The 15,358-nt window shown below is 43.7% G+C and overlaps 1 protein-coding gene across 1 annotated transcript in view; it reads left to right on the top strand.

The window, feature by feature from the left end:
• LOC112237477 (BCL-6 corepressor-like) overlaps positions 1 to 15,358 on the top strand; it is a 103,137-nt gene that overhangs the window by 23,875 nt on the left and 63,904 nt on the right. The window contains 2 exon segments of the mRNA XM_042319483.1: positions 748 to 804; positions 1,470 to 1,662. Of these exon segments, the coding sequence (XP_042175417.1) occupies positions 748 to 804; positions 1,470 to 1,662 (250 nt within the window).

Raw genomic sequence — 15,358 nt, 5'->3', positions numbered from 1 at the left:
CCCAACCCCAGTCTTATTCCCCAGCCTCATTCCCCAACCCTATTCCCCAGCCTCATTCCCCACCCCCAGCCTTATTCCCAGCCCTATTTCCCAGCCTCAGCCTCTGCTGCCTGGTCATTGATTTTTCACTGAATTAATGTTTTGAATATGGGAGCCCAACAGGGAGGTTTCTATGACGCCCAAGATTGTGTGCTCCAGTGTTCATGTCTTTCTAGATTGGCATTTGGCTGTCAGAAACCCTGTTGTATTGAATTTGATCTATAGGCTATTATAAATTGGGTGGTTTGAGCCCTGAATGCTGATTGGCTGACAGCCGTATACCACGGGTATGGCAAAACATGTATTTTTACTGCTCTAATTACATTGGTAACCAGTTTATAATAGCAATTAGGCACCTCGGGGGTTTGTGAATTAGGCACCTCGGGGGTTTGTGGTTTATTGCCAATATACCACGGTTAAGGGCTGTATCCAGGCACTCCGTGTTGCGTCGTGCATAAGAACAGCCCTTAGCTGTGGTATATTGACCATATACCACACCGGCGTGGGCCTTATTGCTTAATTCACACCTCTGTTTACCTTGCTACTCTGACTTGTTTATTAAATCAATTCATATGCATAACTGTGTGATGATAATAGGATGGGTTTTAATATTAATGAATGTCAGTTTTCTATATCACTGAAATGACAGTTGTATGACTGAAATGACTGGCCAAAAATATTGAGCACCCGTTTAATTCAATTACTTAGATGGAAGGCTTAACACAAGAGGACAGTAAATTAAGTCAACCTGCTGCTTACTGTGAGGTCAGTTCATTTACACTTCTTATTCCAAAATTTGACAAATTATTATTTTCATTTTGGTTTTTGCGGTTTCAGGAGCGTAGTAGAAGAATCAGGCTTTTCTGTCGTTGTTTTTGTGTGTTTCTGTTAGACAGCCAGTCAGGAGTAAAAGTGGACAAGGGGCATGGAGTTCTGTTACCAGACCAAAACTGTTTTATTGATGTCAATGTTGTTAGCTGTTGTTGAGGTGACCTCACTGTAAGGCATGAACGGCTACAGAGAGAGTCAACAGAGAGTCTAAAATGGCTTCCTTTCCTTGTCCCCTCTCCTTCCTCAATCTGCACTAATCTGATCTCACAACAAGTTGACAGGTGAAGGTTAGGCTACAAAACAAACAGCTCTCCAGAGGCTGGCGTTCACCCTGTCAGGTCTTGCATCCACGTCAGTGCAGATGACGGAAAGGAGACCATAACTAAAGGGAGGAAATAAGGGAAGGAGGAAGGAAGTCACTTTGGCCTTTGGGGACGCAGACCCTTAGTAGAGGAGCAGGGAAAGAGGTCTCGTGCGGAGAGAGAGAGAGAGAGAGAGAGAGAGAGAGAGAGGGAGAGAGAGAGAGAGAGAAAAGAAAAAGAGAGCAGCGCAGGGTCGGTCTCATGACTGTGTGTGTGTGTGTGTGTGTGTGTCTGTAGCGTGCTATGCTGCGCTTCTCTGAGCTGGAACTGAAAGAGAAGGAGGGAGGAGGGGCGGCGGTGGACTTGGCAGACAGCCAGCGCGAGCGGAGAGAGGGGGATGGAGATGGAGGAGAGGACAGGGCGCGCTGCCAAGGCCCAGCCAGAACGGGGCCAGGGGCCTCAGCCCTCACAGAGGAGGCTGAGAAGGACGGTAAGAGGAACGCGGAGCGCTCAACATACACACACACACACACACACACACACACACACACACACACACACACACTCTCCTACCTACCTCAAAGAGCTGCTGCGTACTTCCTCCCTGCCCAGGGACAGCCCCAGAGCTGTAACACGGTGCAGCAGCTCGTAACCAGTGGATACGGGTAGGTAAACACATCCGCCCGACCTGCCTAGCCTCCCCCTCTCTCTCCCTTCCTCATGAGGGCTGACTGAGGGGTTTCTCTCTCTCTATTGTAACAAAACAGCCTTCATATTTAACCCTTCCCTGTCCTTCCTCCATAACAGGAGCTGCTTTGCATATGAAGCCACATCATTAGAATGCGTGGGAGAGGAATTTGGAGTCTATATTAGGGGAAGATACACACGCTGTGTGTTATAGCTCTTATGGCATAGTGCAGGGCATATAGCTGTTATGGCATAGTGCAGGGCATATAGCTGTTATGACATAGTGCAGGGCATATAACTGTTATGACATAGTGCAGGTCATATAACTGTTATGGCATAGTGCAGGGCATATAACTGTTATGGCATAGTGCAGGGCATATAGCTGTTATGGCATAGTGCAGGGCATATAGCTGTTATGGCATAGTGCAGGGCATATAGCTGTTATGACATAGTGCAGGGCATATAGCTCTTATGACATAGTGCAGGGCATATAGCTCTTATGACATAGTGCAGGGCATATAGCTCTTATGACATAGTGCAGGGCATATAGCTGTTATGACATAGTGCAGGGCATATAGCTGTTATGACATAGTGCAGGGCATATAGCTCTTATGACATAGTGCAGGGCATATAGCTGTTATGGCATAGTGCAGGGCATATAGCTGTTATGACATAGTGCAGGGCATATAGCTGTTATGACATAGTGCAGGGCATATAGCTGTTATGGCATAGTGCAGGGCATATAGCTGTTATGGCATAGTGCAGGGCATATAGCTGTTATGGCATAGTGCAGGGCATATAGCTGTTATGGCATAGTGCAGGGCATATAGCTGTTATGGCATAGTGCAGGGCATATAGCTGTTATGGCATAGTGCAGGGCATATAGCTGTTATGGCATAGTGCAGGGCATATAGCTGTTATGGCATAGTGCAGGGCATATAGCTGTTATGGCATAGTGCAGGGCATATAGCTGTTATGGCATAGTGCAGGGCATATAGCTGTTATGGCATAGTGCAGGTCATATAGATGTTATGGCATAGTGCAGGGCATATAGCTGTTATGGCATAGTGCAGGTCATATAGATGTTATGGCATAGTGCAGGGCATATAGCTGTTATGGCATAGTGCAGGGCATATAGCTGTTATGGCATAGTGCAGGGCATATAGATGTTATGGCATAGTGCAGGTCATATAGATGTTATGGCATAGTGCAGGTCATATAGATGTTATGGCATAGTGCAGGGCATATAGCTGTTATGGCATAGTGCAGGGCATATAGCTGTTATGGCATAGTGCAGGGCATATAGCTGTTATGGCATAGTGCAGGTCATATAGATGTTATGGCATAGTGCAGGTCATATAGCTGTTATGGCATAGTGCAGGTCATATAGATGTTATGGCATAGTGCAGGTCATATAGATGTTATGGCATAGTGCAGGGCATATAGCTGTTATGGCATAGTGCAGGGCATATAGCTGTTATGGCATAGTGCAGGGCATATAGCTGTTATGGCATAGTGCAGGTCATATAGATGTTATGGCATAGTGCAGGGCATATAGCTGTTATGGCATAGTGCAGGGCATATAGCTGTTATGACATAGTGCAGGGCATATAGCTGTTATGGCATAGTGCAGGGCATATAGCTGTTATGGCATAGTGCAGGGCATATAGCTGTTATGGCATAGTGCAGGGCATATAGATGTTATGGCATAGTGCAGGGCATATAGCTGTTATGGCATAGTGCAGGTCATATAGATGTTATGGCATAGTGCAGGGCATATAGCTGTTATGGCATAGTGCAGGGCATATAGCTGTTATGACATAGTGCAGGGCATATAGCTGTTATGGCATAGTGCAGGGCATATAGCTGTTATGGCATAGTGCAGGGCATATAGATGTTATGGCATAGTGCAGGGCATATAGCTGTTATGGCATAGTGCATGTCATATAGCTGTTATGGCATAGTGCAGGGCATATAGCTGTTATGACATAGTGCAGGGCATATAGCTGTTATGGCATAGTGCAGGGCATATAGCTGTTATGACATAGTGCAGGGCATATAGCTGTTATGGCATAGTGCAGGGCATATAGCTGTTATGGCATAGTGCAGGGCATATAGCTGTTATGGCATAGTGCATGTCATATAGCTGTTATGGCATAGTGCAGGGCATATAGCTGTTATGACATAGTGCATGTCATATAGCTGTTATGGCATAGTGCAGGGCATATAGCTGTTATGGCATAGTGCAGGGCATATAGCTGTTATGACATAGTGCAGGGCATATAGCTGTTATGACATAGTGCAGGGCATATAGCTGTTATGACATAGTGCAGGGCATATAGCTGTTATGACATAGTGCAGGGCATATAGCTCTTATGACATAGTGCAGGGCATATAGCTGTTATGACATAGTGCAGGGCATATAGCTCTTATGACATAGTGCAGGGCATATAGCTGTTATGGCATAGTGCAGGGCATATAGCTGTTATGACATAGTGCAGGGAATATAGCTGTTATGACATAGTGCAGGGCATATAGCTGTTATGGCATAGTGCAGGGCATATAGCTGTTATGGCATAGTGCAGGGCATATAGCTGTTATGGCATAGTGCAGGGCATATAGCTGTTATGGCATAGTGCAGGGCATATAGCTGTTATGGCATAGTGCAGGGCATATAGCTGTTATGGCATAGTGCAGGGCATATAGCTGTTATGGCATAGTGCAGGGCATATAGCTGTTATGGCATAGTGCAGGGCATATAGCTGTTATGGCATAGTGCAGGGCATATAGCTGTTATGGCATAGTGCAGGGCATATAGCTGTTATGGCATAGTGCAGGTCATATAGATGTTATGGCATAGTGCAGGGCATATAGCTGTTATGGCATAGTGCAGGTCATATAGATGTTATGGCATAGTGCAGGGCATATAGCTGTTATGGCATAGTGCAGGGCATAGTGCAGGTATATAGCTGTTATGGCATAGTGCAGGGCATATAGATGTTATGGCATAGTGCAGGTCATATAGATGTTATGGCATAGTGCAGGTCATATAGATGTTATGGCATAGTGCAGGGCATATAGCTGTTATGGCATAGTGCAGGGCATATAGCTGTTATGGCATAGTGCAGGGCATATAGCTGTTATGGCATAGTGCAGGTCATATAGCTGTTATGGCATAGTGCAGGTCATATAGCTGTTATGGCATAGTGCAGGTCATATAGATGTTATGGCATAGTGCAGGTCATATAGATGTTATGGCATAGTGCAGGGCATATAGCTGTTATGGCATAGTGCAGGGCATATAGATGTTATGGCATAGTGCAGGGCATATAGCTGTTATGGCATAGTGCAGGTCATATAGCTGTTATGGCATAGTGCAGGGCATATAGCTGTTATGGCATAGTGCAGGGCATATAGCTGTTATGACATAGTGCAGGGCATATAGATGTTATGGCATAGTGCAGGGCATATAGCTGTTATGGCATAGTGCAGGGCATATAGCTGTTATGGCATAGTGCAGGGCATATAGATGTTATGGCATAGTGCAGGGCATATAGCTGTTATGGCATAGTGCAGGTCATATAGATGTTATGGCATAGTGCAGGGCATATAGCTGTTATGGCATAGTGCAGGGCATATAGCTGTTATGACATAGTGCAGGGCATATAGCTGTTATGGCATAGTGCAGGGCATATAGCTGTTATGGCATAGTGCAGGGCATATAGATGTTATGGCATAGTGCAGGGCATATAGCTGTTATGGCATAGTGCATGTCATATAGCTGTTATGGCATAGTGCAGGGCATATAGCTGTTATGACATAGTGCAGGGCATATAGCTGTTATGGCATAGTGCAGGGCATATAGCTGTTATGACATAGTGCAGGGCATATAGCTGTTATGGCATAGTGCAGGGCATATAGCTGTTATGGCATAGTGCAGGGCATATAGCTGTTATGACATAGTGCAGGGCATATAGCTGTTATGACATAGTGCAGGGCATATAGCTGTTATGGCATAGTGCAGGGCATATAGCTGTTATGACATAGTGCAGGGCATATAGCTGTTATGACATAGTGCAGGGCATATAGCTGTTATGACATAGTGCAGGGCATATAGCTGTTATGACATAGTGCAGGGCATATAGCTGTTATGACATAGTGCAGGGCATATAGCTGTTATGACATAGTGCAGGGCATATAACTGTTATGGCATAGTGCAGGGCATATAGCTGTTATGACATAGTGCAGGGCATATAGCTGTTATGACATAGTGCAGGGCATATAACTGTTATGGCATAGTGCAGGGCATATAGCTGTTATGACATAGTGCAGGGCATATAACTGTTATGGCATAGTGCAGGTCATATAGCTGTTATGGCATAGTGCAGGGCATATAGCTGTTATGACATAGTGCAGGGCATATAGCTGTTATGGCATAGTGCAGGGCATATAGCTGTTATGGCATAGTGCAGGGCATATAGCTGTTATGGCATAGTGCAGGGCATATAGCTGTTATGGCATAGTGCAGGTCATATAGCTGTTATGGCATAGTGCAGGGCATATAGCTGTTATGGCATAGTGCAGGGCATATAGCTGTTATGGCATAGTGCAGGTCATATAGCTGTTATGACATAGTGCAGGGCATATAGCTGTTATGGCATAGTGCAGGTCATATAGCTGTTATGGCATAGTGCAAGTCATATAGCTGTTATGGCATAGTGCAGGGCATATAGCTGTTATGGCATAGTGCAGGGCATATAGCTGTTATGGCATAGTGCAGGGCATATAGCTGTTATGGCATAGTGCAGGTCATATAGCTGTTATGGCATAGTGCAGGGCATATAGCTGTTATGGCATAGTGCAGGTCATATAGCTGTTATGGCATAGTGCAGGTCATATAGCTGTTATGGCATAGTGCAGGGCATATAGCTGTTATGGCATAGTGCAGGGCATATAGCTGTTATGGCATAGTGCAGGGCATATAGCTGTTATGGCATAGTGCAGGTCATATAGCTGTTATGGCATAGTGCAGGGCATATAGCTGTTATGGCATAGTGCAGGGCATATAGCTGTTATGGCATAGTGCAGGTCATATAGCTGTTATGGCATAGTGCAGGGCATATAGCTGTTATGGCATAGTGCAGGTCATATAGCTGTTATGGCATAGTGCAGGGCATATAGCTGTTATGGCATAGTGCAGGGCATATAGCTGTTATGGCATAGTGCAGGTCATATAGCTGTTATGGCATAGTGCAGGTCATATAACTGTTATGGCATAGTGCAGGGCATATAGCTGTTATGACATAGTGCAGGGCATATAGCTGTTATGGCATAGTGCAGGGCATATAGCTGTTATGACATAGTGCAGGGCATATAGCTGTTATGGCATAGTGCAGGGCATATAGCTGTTATGGCATAGTGCAGGGCATATAGCTGTTATGACATAGTGCAGGGCATATAGCTGTTATGACATAGTGCAGGGCATATAGCTGTTATGGCATAGTGCAGGGCATATAGCTGTTATGGCATAGTGCAGGGCATATAGCTGTTATGACATAGTGCAGGTCATATAGCTGTTATGGCATAGTGCAGGGCATATAGCTGTTATGACATAGTGCAGGGCATATAGCTGTTATGACATAGTGCAGGGCATATAGCTGTTATGGCATAGTGCAGGGCATATAGCTGTTATGACATAGTGCAGGTCATATAGCTGTTATGACATAGTGCAGGGCATATAGCTGTTATGGCATAGTGCAGGTCATATAGATGTTATGGCATATTGCAGGGCATATAGCTGTTATGACAGTGCAGGGCATATAGCTGTTATGGCATAGTGCAGGGCATATAGCTGTTATGACATAGTGCAGGGCATATAGCTGTTATGACATAGTGCAGGGCATATAGCTGTTATGACATAGTGCAGGGCATATAGCTGTTATGGCATAGTGCAGGGCATATAGCTGTTATGACATAGTGCAGGGCATATAGCTGTTATGACATAGTGCAGGGCATATAGCTGTTATGGCATAGTGCAGGTCATATAGCTGTTATGGCATAGTGCAGGTCATATAGCTGTTATGGCATAGTGCAGGGCATATAGCTGTTATGGCATAGTGCATGTCATATAGCTGTTATGGCATAGTGCAGGTCATATAGCTGTTATGGCATAGTGCAGGGCATATAGCTGTTATGGCATAGTGCAGGTCATATAGCTGTTATGGCATAGTGCAGGTCATATAGCTGTTATGGCATAGTGCAGGTCATATAGCTGTTATGGCATAGTGCAGGTCATATAGCTGTTATGGCATAGTGCAGGTCATATAGCTGTTATGGCATAGTGCAGGTCATATAGCTGTTATGGCATAGTGCAGGCATATAGCTGTTATGGCATAGTGCAGGTCATATAGCTGTTATGGCATAGTGCACAGCATATAGCTGTTATGGCATAGTGCAGGTCATATAGCTGTTATGGCATAGTGCACAGCATATAGCTGTTATGGCATAGTGCAGGTCATATAGCTGTTATGGCATAGTGCAGGTCATATAGCTGTTATGGCATAGTGCAGGTCATATAGCTGTTATGGCATAGTGCACAGCATATAGCTGTTATGGCATAGTGCAGGTCATATAGCTGTTATGGCATAGTGCAGGTCATATAGCTGTTATGGCATAGTGCAGGTCATATAGCTGTTATGGCATAGTGCAGGTCAAAAAGCTGTGATGACATAGTGCAGGTCATATAGCTGTTATGGCATAGTGCAGGGCATATAGCTGTTATGGCATAGTGCAGGGCATATAGCTGTTATGGCATAGTGCAGGTCATATAGCTGTTATGACATAGTGCAGGTCATATAGCTGTTATGGCATAGTGCACAGCATATAGCTGTTATGGCATAGTGCAGGTCATATAGCTGTTATGACATAGTGCAGGTCATATAGCTGTTATGACATAGTGCAGGTCATATAGCTGTTATGACATAGTGCAGGTCATATAGCTGTTATGACATAGTGCAGGGCATATAGCTGTTATGGCATAGTGCAGGGCATATAGCTGTTATGGCATAGTGCAGGTCATATAGCTGTTATGGCATAGTGCAGGGCATATAGCTGTTATGGCATAGTGCAGGTCATATAGCTGTTATGGCATAGTGCAGGGCATATAACTGTTATGGCATAGTGCAGGTCATATAACTGTTATGGCATAGTGCAGGGCATATAACTGTTATGGCATAGTGCAGGGCATATAGCTGTTATGGCATAGTGCAGGTCATATAGCTGTTATGGCATAGTGCAGGATATATAGCTGTTATGGCATAGTGCAGGGCATATAGCTGTTATGGCATAGTGCAGGTCATATAGCTGTTATGGCATAGTGCAGGTCATATAGCTGTTATGGCATAGTGCAGGTCATATAGTTGTTATGACATAGTGCAGGGCATATAGCTGTTATGACATAGTGCAGGTCATATAGCTGTTATGGCATAGTGCAGGTCATATAGCTGTTATGGCATAGTGCAGGGCATATAGCTGTTATGGCATAGTGCAGGTCATATAGCTGTTATGGCATAGTGCAGGTCATATAGCTGTTATGGCATAGTGCAGGGCATATAGCTGTTATGGCATAGTGCAGGGCATATAGCTGTTATGGCATAGTGCAGGGCATATAGCTGTTATGACAGTGCAAAGCATATAGCTGTTATGACATAGTGCAGGTCATATAGCTGTTATGACATAGTGCAGGTCATATAGCTGTTATGACATAGTGCAGGTCATATAGCTGTTATGGCATAGTGCAGGTCATATAGCTGTTATGACATAGTGCAGGTCATATAGCTGTTATGACATAGTGCAGGGCATATAGCTGTTATGGCATAGTGCAGGGCATATAGCTGTTATGGCATAGTGCAGGTCATATAGCTGTTATGGCATAGTGCAGGGCATATAGATGTTATGGCATAGTGCAGGTCATATAGCTGTTATGGCATAGTGCAGGTCATATAGCTGTTATGGCATAGTGCATGTCATATAGCTGTTATGGCATAGTGCATGTCATATAGCTGTTATGGCATAGTGCATGTCATATAGCTGTTATGGCATAGTGCATGTCATATAGCTGTTATGGCATAGTGCAGGTCATATAGCTGTTATGGCATAGTGCAGGTCATATAGCTGTTATGGCATAGTGCAGGGCATATAGCTGTTATGGCATAGTGCAGGGCATATAGCTGTTATGGCATAGTGCAGGTCATATAGCTGTTATGGCATAGTGCAGGGCATATAGCTGTTATGGCATAGTGCAGGGCATATAGCTGTTATGGCATAGTGCAGGTCATATAGCTGTTATGGCATAGTGCAGGTCATATAGCTGTTATGACATAGTGCACAGCATATAGCTGTTATGGCATAGTGCAGGTCATATAACTGTTATGGCATAGTGCAGGGCATATAGCTGTTATGGCATAGTGCAGGGCATATAGCTGTTATGGCATAGTGCAGGGCATATAGCTGTTATGGCATAGTGCAGGGCATATAGCTGTTATGGCATAGTGCAGGTCATATAGCTGTTATGACATAGTGCAGGGCATATAGCTGTTATGGCATAGTGCAGGGCATATAGCTGTTATGACATAGTGCAGGGCATATAGCTGTTATGGCATAGTGCAGGGCATATAGCTGTTATGGCATAGTGCACAGCATATAGCTGTTATGGCATAGTGCAGGGCATATAGCTGTTATGGCATAGTGCACAGCATATAGCTGTTATGGCATAGTGCAGGGCATATAGCTGTTATGGCATAGTGCACAGCATATAGCTGTTATGGCATAGTGCAGGTCATATAGCTGTTATGGCATAGTGCACAGCATATAGCTGTTATGGCATAGTGCAGGGCATATAGCTGTTATGGCATAGTGCAGGGCATATAGCTGTTATGGCATAGTGCAGGGCATATAGCTGTTATGGCATAGTGCAGGGCATATAGCTGTTATGACATAGTGCAGGGCATATAGCTGTTATGGCATAGTGCACAGCATATAGCTGTTATGGCATAGTGCAGGTCATATAACTGTTATGGCATAGTGCAGGGCATATAGATGTTATGGCATATTGCAGGGCATATAGATGTTATGGCATAGTGCAGGTCATATAGCTGTTATGGCATAGTGCATGTCATATAGCTGTTATGGCATAGTGCAGGGCATATAGCTGTTATGGCATAGTGCAGGTCATATAGCTGTTATGGCATAGTGCAGGTCATATAGCTGTTATGGCATAGTGCAGGTCATATAGCTGTTATGACATAGTGCAGGTCATATAGCTGTTATGGCATAGTGCAGGGCATATAGCTGTTATGACATAGTGCAGGGCATATAGCTGTTATGACATAGTGCAGGTCATATAGCTGTTATGACATAGTGCAGCATATAGCTGTTATGGCATAGTGCAGGTCATATAGCTGTTATGACATAGTGCAGGTCATATAGCTGTTATGACATAGTGCAGGTCATATAGCTGTTATGACATAGTGCAGGTGCTGTTATGGCATAGTGCAGGTCATATAGCTGTTATGGCATAGTGCAGGTCATATAGCTGTTATGGCATAGTGCAGGTCATATAGCTGTTATGACATAGTGCAGGTCATATAGCTGTTATGGCATAGTGCAGGTCATATAGCTGTTATGGCATAGTGCAGGTCATATAGCTGTTATGACAGGTCATATAGCTGTTATGACATAGTGCAAGGCATATAGCTGTTATGGCATAGTGCAGGTCATAAAGCTGTTATGACATAGTGCAGGTCATATAGCTGTTATGGCATAGTGCACAGCATATAGCTGTTATGACATAGTGCAGGTCATATAGCTGTTATGACATAGTGCAGGTCATATAGCTGTTATGGCATTGCAGGTCATATAGCTGTTATGGCATAGTGCAGGTCATATAGCTGTTATGACATAGTGCAGGTCATATAGTTGTTATGACATAGTGCAGGGCATATAGCTGTTATGACATAGTGCAGGTCATATAGCTGTTATGGCATAGTGCAGGGCATATAGATGTTATGGCATATTGCAGGGCATATAGATGTTATGGCATAGTGCAGGTCATATAGCTGTTATGGCATAGTGCATGTCATATAGCTGTTATGGCATAGTGCAGGTCATATAGCTGTTATGGCATAGTGCAGGGCATATAGCTGTTATGGCATAGTGCAGGTCATATAGCTGTTATGGCATAGTGCAGGTCATATAGCTGTTATGACATATAGCTGTTATGGCATAGTGCAGGTCATATAGCTGTTATGGCATAGTGCAGGGCATATAGCTGTTATGACATAGTGCAGGTCATATAGCTGTTATGACATAGTGCAGGTCATAGCTGTTATGGCATAGTGCAGGTCATATAGCTGTTATGGCATAGTGCAGGTCATATAGCTGTTATGGCATAGTGCAGGGCATATAGCTGTTATGGCATAGTGCAGGGCATATAGCTGTTATGACAGTGCAAAGCATATAGCTGTTATGACATAGTGCAGGTCATATAGCTGTTATGGCATAGTGCACAGCATATAGCTGTTATAGTGCAGGTCATATAGCTGTTATGGCATAGTGCACAGCATATAGCTGTTATGACATAGTGCAGGTCATATAGCTGTTATGCTGTTATGACATAGTGCAGGTCATATAGCTGTTATGACATAGTGCAGCCCATATAGCTGTTATGGCATAGTGCAGGTCATATAGCTGTTATGGCATAGTGCAGGGCATATAGCTGTTATGGCATAGTGCAGGTCATATAGCTGTTATGACATAGTGCAGGTCATATAGCTGTTGTGGCATAGTGCAGGTCATATAGCTGTTATGGCATAGTGCAGGTCATATAGCTGTTATGACATAGTGCAGGTCATATAGCTGTTATGGCATAGTGCAGGTCATATAGCTGTTATGGCATAGTGCAGGTCATATAGTTGTTATGACATAGTGCAGGGCATATAGTTGTTATGACATAGTGCAGGTCATATAGTTGTTATGACATAGTGCAGGTCATATAGTTGTTATGACATAGTGCAGGGCATATAGTTGTTATGACATAGTGCAGGTCATATAGTTGTTATGACATAGTGCAGGGCATATAGTTGTTATGACATAGTGCAGGTCATATAGTTGTTATGACATAGTGCAGGGCATATAGCTGTTATGGCATAGTGCAGGGCATATAGATGTTATGTTATAGTGCAGGGCATATAGATGTTATGGCATATTGCAGGGCATATAGATGTTATGGCATAGTGCACAGCATATAGCTGTTATGGCATAGTGCACAGCATATAGCTGTTATGGCATAGTGCAGGTCATATAGATGTTATGGCATAGTGCAGGTCATATAGCTGTTATGACATAGTGCAGGGCATATAGCTGTTATGACAGTGCAAAGCATATAGCTGTTATGACATATTGCAGGTCATATAGCTGTTATGGCATAGTGCACAGCATATAGCTGTTATGACATAGTGCAGGTCATATAGCTGTTATGACATAGTGCAGGTCATATAGCTGTTATGACATAGTGCAGGTCATATAGCTGTTATGACATAGTGCAGCCCATATAGCTGTTATGGCATAGTGCAGGTCATATAGCTGTTATGGCATAGTGCAGGTCATATAGCTGTTATGACATAGTGCAGGTCATATAGCTGTTATGGCATAGTGCAGGTCATATAGCTGTTATGGCATAGTGCAGGTCATATAGCTGTTATGACATAGCGCAGGTCATATAGCTGTTATGACATAGTGCAGGGCATATAGCTGTTATGGCATAGTGCAGGTCATAAAGCTGTTATGACATAGTGCAGGTCATATAGCTGTTATGGCATAGTGCAGGTCATATAGCTGTTATGGCATAGTGCAGGGCATATAGCTGTTATGGCATAGTGCAGGGCATATAGCTGTTATGGCATAGTGCAGGTCATATAGCTGTTATGGCATAGTGCAGGTCATATAGCTGTTATGGCATAGTGCAGGGCATATAGCTGTTATGGCATAGTGCAGGTCATATAGCTGTTATGACATAGTGCAGGTCATATAGCTGTTATGGCATAGTGCAGGTCATATAGCTGTTATGGCATAGTGCAGGTCATATAGCTGTTATGACATAGTGCAGGTCATATAGCTGTTATGGCATAGTGCAGGTCATATAGCTGTTATGGCATAGTGCAGGTCATATAGCTGTTATGGCATAGTGCAGGGCATATAGCTGTTATGACATAGTGCAGGGCATATAGCTGTTATGACATAGTGCAGGGCATATAGCTGTTATGGCATAGTGCAGGTCATATAGCTGTTATGGCATAGTGCAGGTCATATAGCTGTTATGGCATAGTGCAGGTCATATAGCTGTTATGGCATAGTGCAGGTCATATAGCTGTTATGGCATAGTGCAGGTCATATAGCTGTTATGACATAGTGCAGGTCATATAGCTGTTATGGCATAGTGCAGGTCATATAGCTGTTATGGCATAGTGCAGGTCATATAGCTGTTATGGCATAGTGCAGGTCATATAGCTGTTATGGCATAGTGCAGGTCATATAGCTGTTATGGCATAGTGCAGGTCATATAGCTGTTATGGCATAGTGCAGGGCATATAGCTGTTATGGCATAGTGCAGGGCATATAGCTGTTATGGCATAGTGCAGGGCATATAGCTGTTATGGCATAGTGCAGGGCATATAGCTGTTATGGCATAGTGCAGGTCATATAGCTGTTATGGCATAGTGCAGGTCATATAGCTGTTATGGCATAGTGCAGGTGTTATGGCATATAGCTGTTATGGCATAGTGCAGGTCATATAGCTGTTATGGCATAGTGCAGGTCATATAGCTGTTATGGCATAGTGCAGGTCATATAGCTGTTATGGCATAGTGCAGGGCATATAGCTGTTATGGCATAGTGCATAGGCAGGTCATATAGCTGTTATGACATAGTGCAGGTCATATAGCTGTTATGACATAGTGCAGGTCATATAGCTGTTATGACATAGTGCAGGTCATATAGCTGTTATGGCATAGTGCAGGTCATATAGCTGTTATGGCATAGTGCAGGTCATATAGCTGTTATGGCATAGTGCAGGTCATATAGCTGTTATGACATAGTGCAGGTCATATAGTTGTTATGACATAGTGCAGGTCATATAGCTGTTATGACATAGTGCAGGTCATATAGCTGTTATGGCATAGTGCAGGTCATATAGCTGTTATGACATAGTGCAGGTCATATAGCTGTTATGACATAGTGCAGGTCATATAGCTGTTATGGCATAGTGCAGGTCATATAGCTGTTATGACATAGTGCACGTCATATAGCTGTTATGGCATAGTGCAGGTCATATAGCTGTTATGGCATAGTGCAGGTCATATAGCTGTTATGGCATAGTGCAGGTCATATAGCTGTTATGACATAGTGCAGGTCATATAGCTGTTATGGCATAGTGCAGGGCATAT

Source organism: Oncorhynchus tshawytscha, unplaced genomic scaffold (genome assembly GCF_018296145.1).
Source record: "Oncorhynchus tshawytscha isolate Ot180627B unplaced genomic scaffold, Otsh_v2.0 Un_scaffold_4246_pilon_pilon, whole genome shotgun sequence".
NCBI lineage: Eukaryota > Metazoa > Chordata > Actinopteri > Salmoniformes > Salmonidae > Oncorhynchus > Oncorhynchus tshawytscha.
The sequence above is the reverse complement of the archived record's forward strand: the minus strand, read 5'-3'. Positions and strand labels throughout refer to the sequence as shown.